Raw genomic sequence first — 18,393 nt, forward strand, 5'->3', positions numbered from 1 at the left:
ATACTGAGGGCCAGTGCAGTGGCTCACGTGGTTAATCCTCTGCCTGCAGCACCGGCATCCCATATGGGTGCCGGGTTCTAGTCCCGGTTGCTCCTCTTCCACTGCTGTGGCCCGGGAAGGCAGTGGAGGATGGCCCAAGTGCTTGGGCCCTGCACCTGCATGGGAGACCAGGAGGAAGCATCTGGCTCCTGCTTCAGATCAGTGCAGCGCCGGCCACAGAGGTGATTTGGGGAGTGACCCAACAGAAAGAAGACCTTTCTCTCTGTCTCTCACTATCTATGACTCTGTCAAATTAAAAAAAAAAAAAAAAGGGATAGTGAACGTTAAGACTACTGGGGCAAGCATCCGGCGCTGATCAGAGTGCCTTTAAATCCTGGCTGCCCTCCCAGTCCACGTCCCCTGATGTGGACCTGAGAGGCAGCAGGTCACAGCAAAGCAGCTGGGTCTCTGTCATCTCTGTTGTCCACGACAGACCCGGATGGGGTTCCTGGCTCCTGGCTTTGACCTGGCTGTTGCAAGCATGGCTAAAGGAGATCTCTGTCTCTGCCTTTCAAACCAATCAAATAAATTGTGTGTGTGTGTGTGTGTGTGTGTGTGTGAGATTAAAGGCTGAGTTTGTCAACAAAGTCAGTTTTAGAAACAGACTCAGATGGCGCTGTGCAGTCACCGGGAAGGTGTGGTCAGCTTGCTTACCCTGGCCAAGCATCAGATCCAGTAGGCCGTGGCTGCAGCCCATGAATACACACTGATTTCTCTGCTCCAGGACCACCCTTTGAAAAGCAGCTTGAGGACATCTGGGGTCTCAGTACGACTGCAGCATAAATTTAAGATGGAGAGAGTGGAAAAAAGGGAGGCTGGACAGACAGAAAGGAACCCAGCAGTGAAAGCTAAGGAGTCTGATTTACCCAGAAATGAGGGGAGTCGCCAAGGAAATCATGCTGGGACCTCACGAGGACCTGCGGCATCTAAGCAGAAGGTGCAGGGGCAGGGAAGCGTCCACAGCAGCACCGCTGAGGAACAGAATCAAGGCCTCCCTCACTCTCAACCAGCAACTGCTTGAGCAGAACACACAGACATCCTTGCCCTTCTGCAGCGAACACTCTGTGGGGGATGCCTTAGTCTGACTACCTGTGCCTCCCAGAAGTCCTACATGATAGTTAGAGGTGCGCCCTCATGAATTGGATCCGGGTTACAAAAGTGCCACCAGGGAGCCGGTGCTGTGGCATAGCGGGTAAAGCCACTGCCTGCAGTGCCGGCATCCCAAATGGGCACTGGTTCGAGCTCTGGCTGCTCCACTTCCAATCCAGCTCCCTGCTGTGGCCTGGGAAAGCAGCAGAAGATGGCCCAAGTCCTTAGTCCCCTGCACCCATGTGGGAGACCTGGAGGAAGCTCCTAGCTTCAGATTGGCACAGCTCTGGCCATTGCGGCCATATAGGGAGTGAACCAGCAGACTGAGGACCTCTCTCTCTGCCTCCTTTTTTTCTGTGTAACTCTTGCTACAGGGAATAGGGAACACAGGGAGTGCGAGAGTGGGAGCTGCTGTTTCTGCTTCCCTCTCTCGACAGTGTGTGCCACGACACCTAGCACAGTGCTGAACAACCGCAGACACTCAAGGAGCTTTGCTGTAGAACAAATGGCTGAGCACACCCAGGGCCAAGAGGAAGAAAGATGCCTGTTAACCAAAGAGCAGGGTGGCCTCTACGCTCAGGTCACCCTGGGAGGGACACTGATGGGGAGGGGGGGATGACAAAGAGCTGCAGAATTTAGCTTCTCTGCTCACTATGTTGGAGGAAGAGGGAGGAATCAACCTGCAAGCTGTGGCAAGGTTGAGGAAAAGTTTGTGGGGAAAAAAAAAATGGGGCCAGCGCTGTGGTGCAGCGGATTAAAACCCTGGCCTGAAGCGCTGGCATCCCATATGGACACCAGTTCGAGTCCCGGCTGCTCTACTTCTGATCCAGCTCTTTGCTATGGCCTGGGATAGCAGTGGAAGATGGCCCAAGTCCTTGGGCCCTGGCACCCACGTGGGAGACCTAGAAGAAGCTCCTGGCTCCTGGCTTTGGATCGGTGTAGCTCTGGCCATTGTAGCTATCTGGGGAGTGAACTAGCAGATGGAAGACCTCGCTCTCTCTCTATCTCTGTAACTCTGTCTTTCAAATAAATAAAATAAATCTAAAAAAAAAAGAAAGGTTTGTGTAGGCTTGTGGCTGGTGAACAGTGAGTCACTTAACACAAAAAGCCGCTACAAGGCATCGTCATTTTCTCTCATGAGGAATTAGGAGTCTGGGTCTGCCTTCCACAAGCCTGTGACTCTGCCAGCATCACTTATTCCCCTTGGTTCTGTCACTCCTTCTAGCTCAAAATGTAAGGAAACATCAATTTATAAATATTAACTTAAATTACAATAAAATGACATTTAAATGTGTATTATTTTGAACTAGAGTAGAAATCCCTAAGTTTCTTGCAATTGACACATTCAGTTATTTAGTGCCTGTGATTATTGAAGATGTATAAAATGTACTGGTATTTGCTTTCATAAGTACAAAGCAGAACTCCTTTAAAAACAAAATCAAACGTTCTTCCAGGATTTTCTAGATTCACTGAAGACCCCACATGTTCTGGAATGCGATGCTGCTGCTCACACTGGATGTTTTCATCACGTGATTACGCACGCCCCACCCTTCAGCAAGGGCCTCCAAGCTGGGAGCCAGCTATGTGCTGCTTGGCTCAACACCTCAGCCCTACCTTGATGTTTGAAGGCATGATCCCAAGGGCCCACTCCCAACTCCTACAACACAACTGCTACCAAGTCGTTTTCCCATTTCACAGATTCCCTCTCTCCAACATCTTGCTAGCATTCATCACCTCCTCCTCATGGTCCATAAATCTGAAAATGGAAATAGGTGAGCAGTTTGATTTGCTTTACAAAACCATGAGGGGCCAAGTTCAATGAATACTTTATTTTTCAAATGAGTTAGGAATCAGGAATTCTTCTAAGTGGCTTACTCTCCGTGGTGAGAAGAAAGTACTCTGTAAATGTGTGCACAAAGAGAATGGACTGGATCGGTCCAAGGGACTGAACAGGACACCAGCTGCAAGACCGCTCCTCAGACGCAGCAAGCAGGATGCAGCCAGTGTGTGGTCAGCGGAGGAGAGTGAGTATGCAGGAGCTTCTGGTGAAGAACACATGTAACCTGCGGTGGCCTGGGCCAGAGCAGGGCCAAGACGGCACCAAGAGAGGAGCAAGCAGAGAAATGGGGTATCTGGAAGGTGAGTGGTAGGAAGCCAGGAGAGGACTGACCTAAGCAGCAGAGCCAGATGAAGCTGGCACAGACACACTGGATCTGCAGATTTAAAAAAAAAAAAATTTACTTGAGAGGTAGAATTACAGTGAGAGGGAGAGACAGAGACAAAGGTCTTCCATCCACTGGTTCACTCCCCAAATGGCCCCAAGGCCAGAAATGAGCCGATCTGAAGCCAGGAGCTAGGAGCTTCTTTCAGGTCTACCACGCGGTGCAGGGACACAAGGACTTGGGCCATCTTCTACTGCTTTCCCAGGCCATAGCAAAGAGCTGGTTTGGAAGAGGAGCAGCCGGGACTAGAACTAGCACCCATATGAGATGCCAGTGCCACAGGTGAAGGATTAACCTACTGTGCCACAGCGTGGGACCCCAGGTCAGGGAAGCCTTAGCCAGCAAATGGAGACATTGGAACAGCGGTTGGTCTGACGGCAGTCACGTTATCTGCACCTCTTGCTAGTGGCTGCTGGTTTTGTCACCTTTTATTTACCTGTTATCTTGGGTTCCACTCAATGTGTGCTATACAACTATTCCATCCTATTTTTTTTAAAAGATTTATTTTATTTATTTGAAAGACAGAGTTACAGAGAGAGGTAGAGACCGAGAGAGGGAGGTCTTCCATCCACTGGTTCACTCCCCAGATGGCCACCGCGGCCAGAGCTGCACCGATCCGAAGCCAGGAGCCAGGAGTTCATTATTTTGGTCTCTTTTTTATAAGGTTGGGTATAAAAGATTAGTAAAGACGAAGTAATTCCTAGAATAATAAAATAACAAAATATTTCAAGATATAGGAAAACCATTAATTATATATGCTAGATTTATAAAAGTGCCCAAGAGATACATATGGTAATTGTAAAAACTATGGAAATTTTCTGCTTTTCCTTTGAAGACCTCAAGAAAGAACCAACATGAAATACCAATGTTTCTAAGTGGAACTGCTCAAAAAAGGAACTCAAATACTAAAACTGGGACCAATTTTAAAATAATAAATCATTTGTGTGTGTGTAAATTAGAATATACATAACCTATAACTAATTCTTTAACTGCTACTACATTAGAATAATCATCTTTGGTTCTTTACTCAATGTTGATGAATATTTATAAATGGCACAAACCAGAAGTTCTAATTTCCCTTCCTTTCTTTGTATTATTACCTTGTAACTCAGACTGCTCAGTGAGAAAGGTGACAAGTTTCCAGAGCCGCCAAGGGCAGAACCTCGGGTAAGGAGCCATTCCTTTTTCTTAATCTACATCAACAGATTTTAGTTTTCTGTAGCTACAAAACAGTTTTCCTTCTCATTGTAACTCTGAATTTCAACTTTTAAGGCCTCCTCTTTTTTAAGTAAAATTAACCCTCTTTTATACACCTCCTAGTGTGAATTTTCATGAGACAGAACAAGATAGCCAAGTCTCCACAGCTTGAGCTCTGACTGCCTTACGGGATGCACTAGGGTAAACCAGACAAAACGATGAATGTTGAAAACAATTACCACCAGGGGCCGGTGCTATGACAGAGCAGGTAAAGCCAGTGCCTGTAGTGCCGACATCCTATATGGGCAACAGTTTGAGTCCCGGCTGCTCCACCTTTGATCCAGTTCCCTGATAATGTGCCTGGGAAAGCAGCAGAAGATGGTCCAAGTCCTTGGGCCCCTTCACAGATGTGGGAGACCCAGACGAAGCTCCTGGCTGCTGGCTCTGGACTGGCCCAGCTCTGGCAGTTGAGTCCATTCAGGGAGTGAACCAGTGGATGGAAGATCCCTATCTCTCAGTCTCTCCCTCTCTCTGTTACTCTACCTTTCAACTAAGTCAATAAATCTTTAAAAAGAAAAAAGATTACCACCAACTATAAACTACCTCAATTACAGGGTATTTATGCATGATCAGTAATCCAGGTTGATGGCACGATCCTATCTCAGATCTGAGATTCTGTTGGTCTATTTACGCATGATCAGTAATCTAGGTTGACGGCACGATCCTATCTCAGATCTGAGATTCTGTTAGTTTTATCTCACATAAATCCCACAACATTGCTGATACTCATTCCCATGACAGCTGCCTCGGGAAGAGAGGGGCAGAAACCTCACGGAACAGAACACAAGGCGGTGATTTGGTCTGCAGAGGCCTGGCTTCTTCCTAACTCCAGTAGTAATGCAGATTAATACACAATTTCCAAGAAAGATTTTATTTACTTGAAAAGCAGAGTGACAGAGAAAGGAGAAAAGATGGGGGCGGGGGAGAGATGTGAAAGGGTCTGGCTCTGTCCCCAAATGGTCAACAGCCAAGTCTTGGCTAGGCTGAAGCCAGGAGTCAGGAGCTCCATCTGGGTCTCTCACATGTGTGATAGTGGCCCAAGCTCCTCGGTCATCCTCCACTGCCTTCCCAGGTGCATTAGTAGGAAGCTAGATTTGAAGTAGAGCAGCCAGAACTTCAACCAAAACTGACACGTGATGCAAATGTTGCAAACAGCAGCTTGACCCACTGTGCTACAACATGAGCCCTTAGATGCCATGTAATTTTCTGTGAGCCAACATGAGACCTGAATTTTTTAAGCATGGGGCGGGCATTTAGCACAGTGGTTAAGATGCCGCTTAGGATGACTACATCCCATAATGAAGAGCCTGGGTCATGTCCTGCCTTCTCCATGTCTACTCCAGCTTCCTGCTCATGTATATCCTGGGAGTCCGCAGATATGAGCTTAAGTACCTGGGTCCCTGCCACCCAAACTGGAGACCTGGACTGAGTTCACTGAAGCTCCTGGCTTCAGCCCAGCTGAACCCCTATATGTAACAGATATTTGGGGAGTGAGCCAGCAGATGGAAGGTCTCTCCCTGTCTTTCAAATAAAATGAAAACAAATTTTTTTTAAACTACCACAGAGCTACAATCCTCCTAATGGATGACACAGTTAAAAGCGGCTGAAAGGCTGGCGCTGCGGCTCAATAGGCTAATCCTCTGCCTGCAGTGCTGGCACCCCAGGCTCTAGTCCCGGTCAGGGTGCCGGATTCTGTCCCAGTTGCTCCTCTTCCAGGCCATCTCTCTGCTGTGGCCTGGGAGTGCAGTGAAGGATGACCCCATGGGAGACCAGGAGAAGCACCTGGCTCCGGGCTTCGGACCGGCGCAGCGCGCTGGCCGTAGCAGCCACTTGGGGGGTGAACCAATGGAAAAAGGAAGACCTTTCTCTCTGTCTCTCTCTCTCACTGTCTAAATCTGCCTGTCAAAAAAAAAGGAATGAATTACTGACAGGTATTACAACCTGGATGAGCCCTGACAACATCACACAGTCACAACAGACTCCTGCACAAACGTCCTGCACAGGCACACTCACAGAGACAGGCTGGGCACCGAGGAATGGAATGGTGAGCAGCCACTGATGGACTGTGAGGCTGACAGTGCCTACACAGCTCTTAGTAGACTGAAAATCATGAACTGTACATTTCAAATGGCTGAATTCCATGGTATCTGGATTACATCTCGAAAAGCTGCTTTTAAAGATGCATTTGAAGCCACTGCACTAGAAAGACTGGGAGCTTTAACACCACACAGCCTGCAAAGGGTTAACAGTGTGACGCGCTGTCCAGTCCTCTGCATGGATTTCCTAGTTTCCCCTCCTGGGCATCCTGGGGAAGTTCCAACCGGACCTGCAGGTCTCAATCTGACAGACTCAATTCTAGGACTTCGTGATAATCCAAGAGTTATAAACAGCTGCTAAAACGTTTTGTTGTTGGGGATGAAGAACACAACTTGGGAACTAAGAGGGAAAACGCTGGCAGCAGAGCAGGCATCAGCCTGGCGGAGAGGCGCCCGCATCCCATTCTGGAGCACCCAAGGTGGATTCCTGACTCCTGACCCGAGGGGAAAGTGATGGCTCACTGCTTGACCCACAGCCACTTAGATGAGAGACCAGACCATGTTCCTGGCTACTGGCTCTGGCCCCTGCCCAGCCAAGCCACTGCAGGCATTTAGGGAATAACTAGCTCACTCTAGCTTGCTCCGGCTGTTGCGGCCATTAAGTGAACCAGCAGATGGAAGACCTTTTTCTTTGTCTCTCCCTCTCTCTGTCTGTAACTCTACTTCTCAAATAAAGATGCAAAAAAACAAAACAAAACAAAACAAAACAAAACAAAACAAAACAAAACAGCTTTTTTTTTTGGCCAGGACTGTGTCTTCTTTCAGTGTTCCTGAAAAATGCAAAGGATGTGTTACCTTTTTTACAAGATTTATTTACTTGAAAGGCAGAGTGACAGAGAGAGAGGGAGAGACAGAGAGATGTGGTTCATCTGCTGTTCTCCAAATGGCAGCAACAGCTGCAGCTGGGCTGACCTGGAGCCAGGAGCCAGGAGCCAGGAGCTTCTTCTAGGTCTCCCATGTGGGTGCAGGGGCCCAAGCACTTGGACTGTTTTCCAGTGCTTTCCCAGCCATGTGAGCAAGCAGCTGGATCAGACTACAACCTGCAGCCATAGGGGATGCTGGCACTGCAGGTAGTAGCTTACCCAGGTACACCACAGTGATGCCCACTAGCCGCTCCTGCTAGTGTTCCTGCTGCAACAACCTTGCCTAGAGGGTGACTCCCGGCAGCATAAAAGCTCATCATTGTGGTAATTCTTACCTTAAAGAAAAAGAATCTCTTTCCTGTGCCGCTGCCCCATGTCTGCTTGCCTCAGTTGTCTGTACCCCGGGTCTCCGAACCCCATCCTCCCATTCTGTGGGCTCACAGCACCAGCACCCAGCTTCTGCACCACTTCTCCCAAAGCCTTTCTGCCAAGGTCACCAGGAATCCGCTGGCCAGATCCCAGAGCCAGCTGTGGGGCTTGACTCCTCAGCCTTTTCCGATAGCAGTAGCTAAGTTCATCACCCTTCCCTTCCTGGCAAAGTTCCCCACTCAGCTCCAAACACACCCCTCACCTCTCATTTCTCCTGCCTCACCACCAGGTCCAAGCTCAGTTTTCACTCAGCAACTTCTACCACAGGACGCAGCCTTCCGGCAGACCGTGCTACGGCAAGAGTGGGCCTCCATCCCGAGCAGCAGCCCACAGCTGCCACACCCTGGCCAGCTCCCAGGCCAGGCCTCGCCCGTGACGTGGGGCTTGGCAAGCACTGCTCTAAGACCTCACATGGTGCTCGACTTTGTCTTCTCACAACGGTTCTCAACCCTGGCCACATCTGTGATTCACCTGTGATGCTTTAGAAAAATATCCATGGCCAGAAGACAAAAGTTAAAGTTTGCTAAGTTCTCCAGAGTAAGATTTGTAACAACAAAAGCATTCAAGAAAAAAACTTCTGCACTCAAAGTAACAACCAGCATTAATTCTAATAAGAACAGTAGTTTCTGCATCTTTGCCGTGCATAAAGTCATTCCTCAAGGACACGTGACCCCCACCTCCCACTCCCAGGTTTGAAACGTGGATCCACGGGCCTCAGCCACGCACTCAGAGACACACCTGAGAAAAGGGGATATAGTCACAGGACCACCTCAAACTTACACACAAATGTCCACAGCAGCTTGACTGGTCATGACCAAAAACTGCAAACAGGGGACCTCCAAGGTGAGCAGATGAAGGACCTGGGGCCCACCCCTACAGTGGGGTCCACTCAGCAGCACAGAGGGAAAGAACGGGGCTGGGTACAGAAGCTGCACAGAGTCCACACAATGTGATTCTATCTCTGTCTCTTCTAGAACCTGCAAACTACAGCGACACAAAGCAGACAGGTGGGTGCTGAGCAAGCAGACAGGTGGGCAGGGCAGGGGAGGAACTGAAAAGGGGCACAGAGAGCTCTGGAGATGATGGACAGTGATGGATTCACGTGTATTAACACGTCAAAACTAAGCAAATTCCACACTTCAATTGAGCAGCTTATTGTATGTCAATTACACCTCAATAAAATTTGTCTAAAAAAATGTTTAACCTAACCACTAATCAAGTGAAACAGGAACCCTGAGCTCACTTAATGAGAGCCGTACGGCTGGGGCCAGGCTCAGATTCTTGGAGAGTTTCCAAGCAGTTTCAACCATCCATCCATGGATGAGAACAAGTGATCCACATGCTGCTATCACTACCCGAAGGCTTTCCTAAAGCCCAGCCCTGCATAACTGCCTCCCTGACAGGTGCACCGGAAATCAAGCAGCACCTCAGAATGTTCTCAGGTACGCACCCCATCCGCACCCCCACTCTTCCCAACTCGCTGAGGAGCCCTCCACTCTCTCTGCTCAGAGCAAGTGGAAGGAAGCTGGTTCACTGTCCTCTCTCACTCACCCACCCACATCTAACTGCCCCCTGCAGCTCCTTTCCACGCCGCCTTCAATCTCACACCAGTGACACCCCCTGCCCACCTCCACAACGCCCGTGCCCGGCAGGTCCTCCTCCCGGCCTGTGCCTTGTTACAACTGTGCTTGGCAACAGGAGTACAACGGGGCTGAAAATGAGACCTGGAACTCGTGCTCAGCCCACAACTCCCACACGACGTCGCCTGTCTTCCCACCTGGTCTTCCACGCTCCCCTCCGGAACCCACTGTTTTGGTGCTGCCATCCTCCAAGCTGCCCCCAGCAGCAGCAATTTATCTTCTCACAGCTGTGGGGCTGTGAAGTCCAAGACCCGGGTGTGGCAGGCTCAGCTTCTGCAAAGACTGCTCTTCCCGGCATGCAGACGCCACCTTCTCAGTGCGTCCTCACAGAGCTTTCCAGTGCACACACGGACACATCCCTCTCTCCCTCTTCTTTCCCACGGCACACAGAGACCACCCCCGCCCCGTTCTTCCCCACTGCACACTTGGAACCTTCTCTCTCTCCCCCTCTCCCTTCTTTCCCACAGCACACACAGAGACCACCCACTCCATTCTTTCCCACTGCACACATAGAAACCTCTCTCTCCCTCTCTCTTCTTTCCCACTGTACAGACATCCCCCCCCATTCCTTCCCACTGCACACATGGAAACTCCCCCCTCTTCTTTCCCACTACACACACAGAGATGTCTCTCTCTCCCTGTTCTTTCCCACTGCATAGACATCTCTCCCTCCCGCCCGTGTGCGTTCTCTCTCTCTCTCTCTCTCTCTCTCTCTCTCCCCCTGTTCCTTCCAACTACACACATGGAGACATCCCTCTTCCTCTTCTTTCCCACTGCTCACTTGGAGAAATCTCTCCCTGCCCCCTTCTTTCCCACTGCACACACAGAGATGTCTTTCTGTCTCTTTCTCCCTGTTCCTTCCAACTACACACATGGAGACATCCCTTGTTCTGTCTCTTCTTCCCCACTGCTCACACAGAGACCTTTTCTCTCTTCTCATAAGGCCACAATCTATGGGATGAGGACCCCAACCTTATGACTTCATTTAGTCTTAATGACCTCTGAAAAGCCCAATCTCCAGGAATTTTGGAGACACCACTGGGCCCAGAGCTGGCAGCCTTCCTGGCTATAAGTAAATAACATAAATAAATAAATAAACCTCCCAAAATCCTTGTCCCTTGTCTGCCCTCCCCCCACCCCCGGTCTGGACTCTGCATGACCTGGCTGGTTGTGAAGTCTCCCAGCTGATGCTAACGCAACGTCAGAGTGGAGAACCGAAGATCTGAACACATCGACGCTGCATGCTCCGACTTCTCTGAAGACAGGGCCTGGCAGCAGTAACAGACGCTGTTTGGAAAACACTGCTGCATTCCAGTACTGCCGCCATGGTAGGGATGACCAGATGGTACTCACTGGTAAGACCTGCCTGATTTCAACCAGGACAAGTCTTGTCCAGAGAATGATCTTCTCTTTCGCAGTTCAGTTTCCATTGTACCACTTGTTTATGGAGGGCTCACTAGTGCAGCACCTGTGACCGGTCTCTCTCCTCTGTGTCTGTCTTCTGAACAGCCTGCCCAAGGCCTGACTCCTGCTCTGCGCCCTGGGCCAATCCCCTCCCTGGTGGTGGGCTGGGCCTAGGAAGGTGCGTCTAACAAACAGAACACAGCAACACTCACACTGCCATCTCTGCCGCCTTTGGACATCCTATGGAGACCCACAGGCTAAGGAATGAGGGCAGCCTCCTGCAGACAGCAGACACAGGGTCTGTGCCCTGCTTCCAGAGGAAGAGCCTCGAAGGAACCCCTCCTGGACCTTGGCTGCAGCGTGCCAGAGGTCCTGAATCAGCTCCACTGTAGCTGGCTTTTCTTTTTAAAGATTAGTTTGAGGCCGGCGCCACGGCTCACTAGGCTAATCCTCTGCCTAGCGGCGCCGGCACACCGGGTTCTAGTCCCAGTTGGGGCGCCGGATTCTGTCCCGGTTGCCCCTCTTCCAGGCCAGCTCTCTGCTGTGGCCAGGGAGTGCAGTGGAGGATGGCCCAGGTGCTTGGGCCCTGCACCCCATGGGAGACCAGGAGAAGCACCTGGCTCCTGGCTCCTGGCTCCTGCCATTGGATCAGCGCAGTGCACCGGCCGCAGCGCGCCGGCCATTGGAGGGTGAACCAACGGCAAAGGAAGACCTTTCTCTCTGTCTCTCTCTCTCACTGTCCACTCTGCCTGTCAAAAAAAAAAAAAAAAAAGATTTGTTTGAGAGGCAAAGTTACAGACAGAGAGAGGGAGAGGGAGAAAGAGAAGTCTTCCATTCACTGCTTCACTTCCCAAGTGGCTGCAACGGCCGAGCTGAGCCAATCTAAAGCCAGGAGCCAGGAGCTTCTTCTAGGTCTTCCACATGGGTGCAGGGACCCAAGGACTTGAGCCATTTTCCGCTGCTTTCCCAGACCACAGATAGAAAGCCGGATCACAGGTGCAATAGCTGGGACACAAACTGGCGCCCATATGGGATGCCAGCACCTGCAGGCTGATGCTTAACCTTGCAGACCCCTGTACTGGCTTCTTCTTTTTTTTTTTTTTTTTTTTTTTTTTGGACAGGCAGAGTGGACAGTGAGAGAGAGAGACAGACAGAAAGGTTTTCCTTTGCCGTCGGTTCACCCTCCAATGGCCGCCGCGGCCGGTGCGCTGTGGCCGGCGCACCGTGCTGATCCGAAGGCAGGAGCCAGGTGCTTCTCCTGGTCTCCCATGGGGTGCAGGGCCCAAGCACTTGGGCCATCCTCCACTGCACTCCCTGGCCACAGCAGAGAGCTGGCCTGGAAGAGGGGCAACCGGGACAGAATCCGGCGCCCCGACCAGGACTAGAACCCGGTGTGCCGATGCCACAAGGTGGAGGATTAGCCTAGTGAGCCGCGGCGCCGGCTTGTACTGGCTTCTTAACCCACAAACTGTGCGATAGCAAACACCTGTTGCTCAAGCAGCGCCGTTCTAGGGGTAATCTGTATGGCCTCTTTGTGCACCTGGCTCCGGTCGTCTGAATTGTGAAATATCACACAGAAGTTACAGCACTCACTGAACTCACACCACACCTGCACAATTCATCCGTCAGACCACAGCCCCGTCAGCGTGTGACAAGCTGCCCGCTGCCTGGGGTGACTGAAGTTGATCACCACTTGATCTGCCCCTCACTCATTCCAGCAGTGCCAGGTGCTGTCCCCTCCTTTGTGACAGCCCTCTGAGCTCTGCTTCCTCCTAGGCAGAGTTTCTCTGCTCGTGTCCCCACTCCTGCTGCTCTCCCTACTTGTCAGCCTCAGCCAGGGAAGATGCTGGCTGCCAAAGCCCTCAGCAGGTGTGCAGAGCTGCTCCTTCCACGTACCTCTCTGTGGCGTTCATCAGCCAGGCCTGCAGGCGTAACGAGCAGATCTACAGCTCTTTTAACAACTAGTCCCAGGACAGGGTCACGCTGACACTCTCGAAGCAGGATCTCAGTGCCACTAATGGGCTCCACTAGGCTACCAGGTACTCCACAGGCAGCCTGGTGAAATCAAATATGATTCTGACTTTTCAGAGAAATCTTGCTCTTACTGTGTAATGTATAATCAAATTCATAAAAATTGATTTACCTCATAAAAGTAGAGATTAAAATAATGCTTCAAATGCCAAAATTCAAAATACTCATGTGAAAGTAAGCAGGGCCTCAACAAAACACACAAAGTAGACCAGCAGGAACCACAGAGAGCAAAGGTCCAAGTGTGGCATCTGTGTCCAAGAACTGGAAGGAGAGATGCAGGCAGCATGGGCACTGACAAGGATCTGAAAACCACTTAATACCTTTTTGCCTCTACTGACCAGCATTATCCAGAATAACCTTTTGTCAAACAAAGGCAAGCATCAAAACTGCAGAAAAACTTTTTTTTCTCTTTCTTTTCTTTTTTTTTTTTTGACAGGCAGAGTGGACAGTGAGAGAGAGAGACAGAAAGGTCTTCCTTTTCCGTTGGTTCATCCCTCAATGGCCGCTGCGGCCAGCGCACCGTGCTGATCGGAAGCCAGGAGCCAGGTGCTTCTCCTGGTCTCCCATGGGGTGCAGGGCCCAAGCACTTGGGCCATCCTCCACTGCCCTCCCTGGCCACAGCAGAGAGCTGGACTTGAAGAGGGGCAACCAGGACAGAATCCGGTGCCCCGACCGGGACTATAAGCCCGGGGGCCGGCGCCGCAAGGCGGAGGATTAGCCTATTGAGCCGTGGCGCCAGCCTAACTGCAGAAAAACTTTCAAACAAAGTATCCGTCTGGCAAACCAAGTGAAGTTTCACAAAACAAGAGCAATATATGCTTTTCTGCATCCCACTGATGAATTCTGTCATCAAAAACTGAGAAGTCTAAGGTATCTCAGAGCTATACTTTATACTTAGCAGAAGTGTTACTGGGCTGGCACTGTGGCATAGTAGGCCAAGCCTCTGCCTGCAGTGCAGACATCCAATACGGCTGCCAGTTCGAGTCCTGGCTGTTCCACTTCCGATCCAGCTCTCTGCTGTGGCCTGGGAAAGCAGTAGAAGATGACCCAAGTCCTTGGGCCCCTGCAACTGCAGGGGAGACCCAGAAGAAGCTCCTGGCTCCTCGCTTCGGATCAGTACAGCTGTTGCAGCTGACTGGGGAGTGAACCAGCAGATGGAAGGCCCCTCTCTCTCTCTGCCTCTCCTTCTCTCTGTGTAACTCTGACTTTCAAACAAATAAATAAATCTTTTTAAAAAAAGTATTAAGAGAAGCTTTCTGAGACTTTTTAATGTTTATGCTACAAATAAATCTTGAATATATGAAGTGATGGATTGCTAACTATCCTAATGTGATCATTAAAATGTATGCATGTACCAAAATATTACATTGTACCTCATAAATATGTAAATTATTTTGTCTATAAATACCAATAATCTAAAAAAAAAAAAGAAGTGATGCATAAGCCATCAAAAAAATAGAGGGAGAAGCTTTTTTAAAAAAGTTCACAAAGCTGGGACTAGCAGTGCGGCGCAGCAGGTTAAGTCACTGCTTGCGACACTAACACCTCATGTGACAGTGCTGGCTCAAGTCCTGGCTGCTCCACTTCTGATCCAGCTGCCTGGAGATCTGGATGGAGTTCCTGGATCCTGACTTTCAGCCTGGCCCAATTCTGCCTCCTGCAGTCATTTGGGGGATGAAACAGCAGATGCAAGGCCACTCTGTCACACTGCCTTTCAGATAAAGAAATACTATTTAAAAATTCACCAAGTCGGCTGGTGTTGTGGTGCAGCGGGTTGAGCTACCACCTTCCATGCTGGATCCTGTACTGGAGCACTGCTTTGAGCTTCAGCTGCTCTGCTTCCCATTCAGCTCCCTGCTAACATACCTGGGAAGACAGCAGAAGATGAACCAAATGTGCGGGCCCCTGCACCCCCATGGCAGATGCAGGTGGAGTTCCAGGCTCTGGCTTCAGTCTGGCCCAGACTCGGCCATCGTGGTGCTTGGGGAATGACCCAGCAAACAGATCTCCCTCCTCTCTCTCTCCTTCTCTACAAAGCAGACTGACTCCCACTAAGAGTAACCAGGAAGCTGACTGGCATTACATCCGCACTGCTTCAGTTCAATCCCAATATCCAGAATTACCTGGGCAAGCCACCGCTTCCCACAAATCCGTCCGTTAACAGAGGAGCAGGAGGAGTTCAACGAGGGCCCCGCTCACAGTCCAAGCTCATGAGCAGATCCTGGGGAACACCACCCCTTTCACAGATGTGGAGCTCGTGAATGATAACCACTTCGTGTTTTCATTACGCTTGATGTGGCATGATTGTTTTGATTATCAGAATGAATGGAATACTTTATATATCCCCTGTGTTCCAAGGATACAAACAATCGAAGGTATGATGGCACAATGTTTAAGAGCCTGACTCCAAAGTAACGTTGCCTAGAGCTGAACCTCACTCTGATACTTATCTACTCAACAGGTGGGGGCAATCTCTTCTGCAAGGGCTGTTATATATCTGCAACATCATTTGCAGGCCACACAAAGTTATCAACTGAAGAATCAGCCTGCTACAGAATTACTGAATTTCAAGTCCTGTACGCACATGTCTGGGAAGCGCCTACCCAGATGATGTCACAGGCCCTACAGGCCCACAAGCCAGATGCTCCCCCACTCCTCCTTTCTAAAAGGAATTTAAAAATACATATAACATGAAAGCACCTTAACACACTAACTTACAGTAAGTATCCACAGATATGAAGACATAACATTTATTTATTTATATCCCTTGCGGCATTACTAAAAACCAGTATCTTTGTGAGAGTTCAGTAAGTTTCCTATGTTGCATCTTCTAACAAAATAGCAGTGCTACAGGATCAAGTCGGGCTAAGTTGGGAAGACACAGCTGTTTGGCTTCTCCATCCGGCCTGCATGTCAGTGCTCCGCAGCTCCCACTCTCCTGCTCCTGGCAGTGACGCCTTTGTGTGGTCCTCCCACCCTGGACCTCCCTGATGCATCCGCAGAGCAGCACTGCAGAGATGACAGAGCAGGGCTTCTGAGCCCAGGTCCTCAGGACGCTGTGACTCCAGCTTGTTCCTTCCTGAGTCACTCAATCGCGGGGAAGCCAGCTGTGGCGTCATGAGGACGCCCAAACAGCACTTTGGAGAAGGACACACGGTGAGAAGTGAGGCCTCCTCTTGACCACAGCCAATGGACGGGCTGGCAGGACTATGACTGCACCTTGGCTGCCATCCACACTGTGACTTCAGGAAACATCCAGAGCCACGACCACTCAGCTTGCCCACTCCCAAGTGGGTGAAATCTGTTACACCGAAACAGGTGACGAAACGCTTGATTAGAAATCTCTGGGGAGGGGCCAGTACTGTGGCATAGCAGGGTAAACCGCTGCCTGCAGTGTCAGCATCCCATATGGTGCTGTTTCAAGTCCCAGCTGTTCCTCTTCGGAAACAAGCTCTCTGCTATGGCCTGGGAAAGCAGTAGAAGATGGCTCAAGTCCTTGGGCCCCTGCACCCGCATGGGAGACCCGGAAGAAGCTCCTAGTTCCTGGATTTGGATTGGCGCAGCTCCGGCCCTTGCAGCCAGTTGGGGAGTAAACCAGAAGATGGAAGACCCTTCTGTCTCTCTCTGCCTGACCTTCTCTTTCGTGCAACTCTTTCAAATAATAAATCTTTAAACAAACAAACAAAAAAAGAAATCTCTGGGTAGACAGTGGTTTCTCATGTGGGACATGGGAACGCAGAACACAGGAAGAAAGGATGGGGACAGAGCCAAATAAACTGAACAGAGAAATTCAGCATAAACTGTTCAAACATATTTTAGCCTGGGGCAAGCAATGTGGGGCAGGGAGTTAAGACACCACTTAGAAGCCTGCATCTCCTGTCAAAGTGCGGGACTCAGTCCCAGCTACTCTGTACTTCCCATCCGGCTATCTGCTAATATACGTGGCAGGCAGCAGATGATGGCCCATATACTTCAGCTCCTGCTACCCACGTGGCAGGCCCAGAGTTCCTGACTCCTGGGTTTGGCCTGGTCCAACCAAGAGGTGGCCATCCTCCACTGCTTTCCCAGGCTCATTCGCAGGGAGCTGGATCAGAAACGAAGTAGCAGCACTCAAACTGGAGCCCATATGGAATGCCGGCACTGCACACAGCAGCCTAACCCGTAAGACCACAGCGTCACCCCAGCATGTTTCCTAACATCATGGAGCCTTGACAGAACAGAAGACACAGACATGGGGAATCTAGGGCTCACCACACAATGTACTCTTCAGTATTTGTTGAATAAATATGGCAGGTACAAAAGGCCAACAAAGCACACCTACCTGGGAGAGTCCGGGGAAAGCACTGTAGAGACAACCTCCTCAAGAGCTGATTCTTACAGTGAGTTTTGAGTACTCTGTAGAACCTCAACAGATGCAGCTACAAAGCTGGGGCAGGCATTTGGACTGGTGCCTGCCTCCTGACTCCAGCCAGCTTCCTGCTAATGCAGACCCTGGAAAAGCAGCGGTGATGGCCGGCTAGCTGGGTCTCTCCCACTGTGGGAAGCCTGGACTATGTTCCTGGCTCCTGGCTTCAGGCTAGCCCAGTCCTGACTCTTACAGGCATCTGGAGAGTGAATCAGTCAATGAGAGCTCTCTTTTTCTCTCTCGGCCAACTGAAATTGAAAAAATTTAAAATAAACTCCTACAAATGGAACATTTTGCAGTAAGATCACTTAGGAAGTAATAATAATTACAATGTACTGGGTGATCAACCTGTGTCAGGCGATATTGTTGGTTGTAACCCTTCACAACACTCTGGGATAAGAGCTGTATTTTTATTTTACAGGAGCAGCTACTCAGGAAAGACAGATATCTACCAGTGGGTACTGCAGGCTTTGAAACCCCATCTGCTCTACACATGAAGCCTGTGCTCTTCTCACCTTGCTCTCCGGTACTCTAACAGTGAGGCCCGGCGTGTGGAAAGGCTTTCAGAGTGAACATTAAGCAGTCACCATTATTAAATTTATCGCTGTAGCTTAATACTGACACACAGGGGCTGGCAGATGTGCGTAACAGGTTAAGACAGCCCTGCAGCCAGTGCCATGGCTCAATAGGCTAATCCTCCGCCTTGCGGCGCCGGCACACCGGGTTCTAGTCCTGGTCAGGGCACCGGATTCTGTCCCGGTTGCCCCTCTTCCAGGCCAGCTCTCTGCTGTGGCCAGGGAGTGCAGTGGAGGATGGCCCAGGTGCTTGGGCCCTGCACCCCATGGGAGACCAGGAGAAGCACCTGGCTCCTGCCATCGGATCAGCGCGGTGCGCCGGCCGCAGCGCGCTGGCCGCGGC

General features: G+C 50.4%; 1 protein-coding gene across 7 annotated transcripts in view; it reads right to left on the reverse strand.

The window, feature by feature from the left end:
• The window catches only part of YAF2 (YY1 associated factor 2), an 80,591-nt gene that overhangs the window by 3,703 nt on the left and 58,495 nt on the right, over nucleotides 1-18,393 (reverse strand). The window contains exon 5 of one of the 7 annotated variants that reach the window (XM_089304045.1): nucleotides 3,299-3,341. The exons of 4 other annotated variants lie outside the window; for them this stretch is intronic. In XM_089304045.1, the coding sequence (XP_089160171.1) occupies nucleotides 3,299-3,341 (43 nt within the window). Of the gene's footprint in view, nucleotides 1-3,298; nucleotides 3,342-3,862; nucleotides 4,051-17,649; nucleotides 17,724-18,393 lie in introns of those variants that run through there. 2 more of the 7 variants (XM_089304046.1, XM_089304048.1) reach the window with 2 other exon arrangements.

The sequence above is a fragment of the Oryctolagus cuniculus genome, chromosome 9 (assembly GCF_051225735.1).
Source record: "Oryctolagus cuniculus isolate XC-2025 breed Fujian yellow rabbit chromosome 9, ASM5122573v1, whole genome shotgun sequence".
Taxonomy (NCBI): domain Eukaryota; kingdom Metazoa; phylum Chordata; class Mammalia; order Lagomorpha; family Leporidae; genus Oryctolagus; species Oryctolagus cuniculus.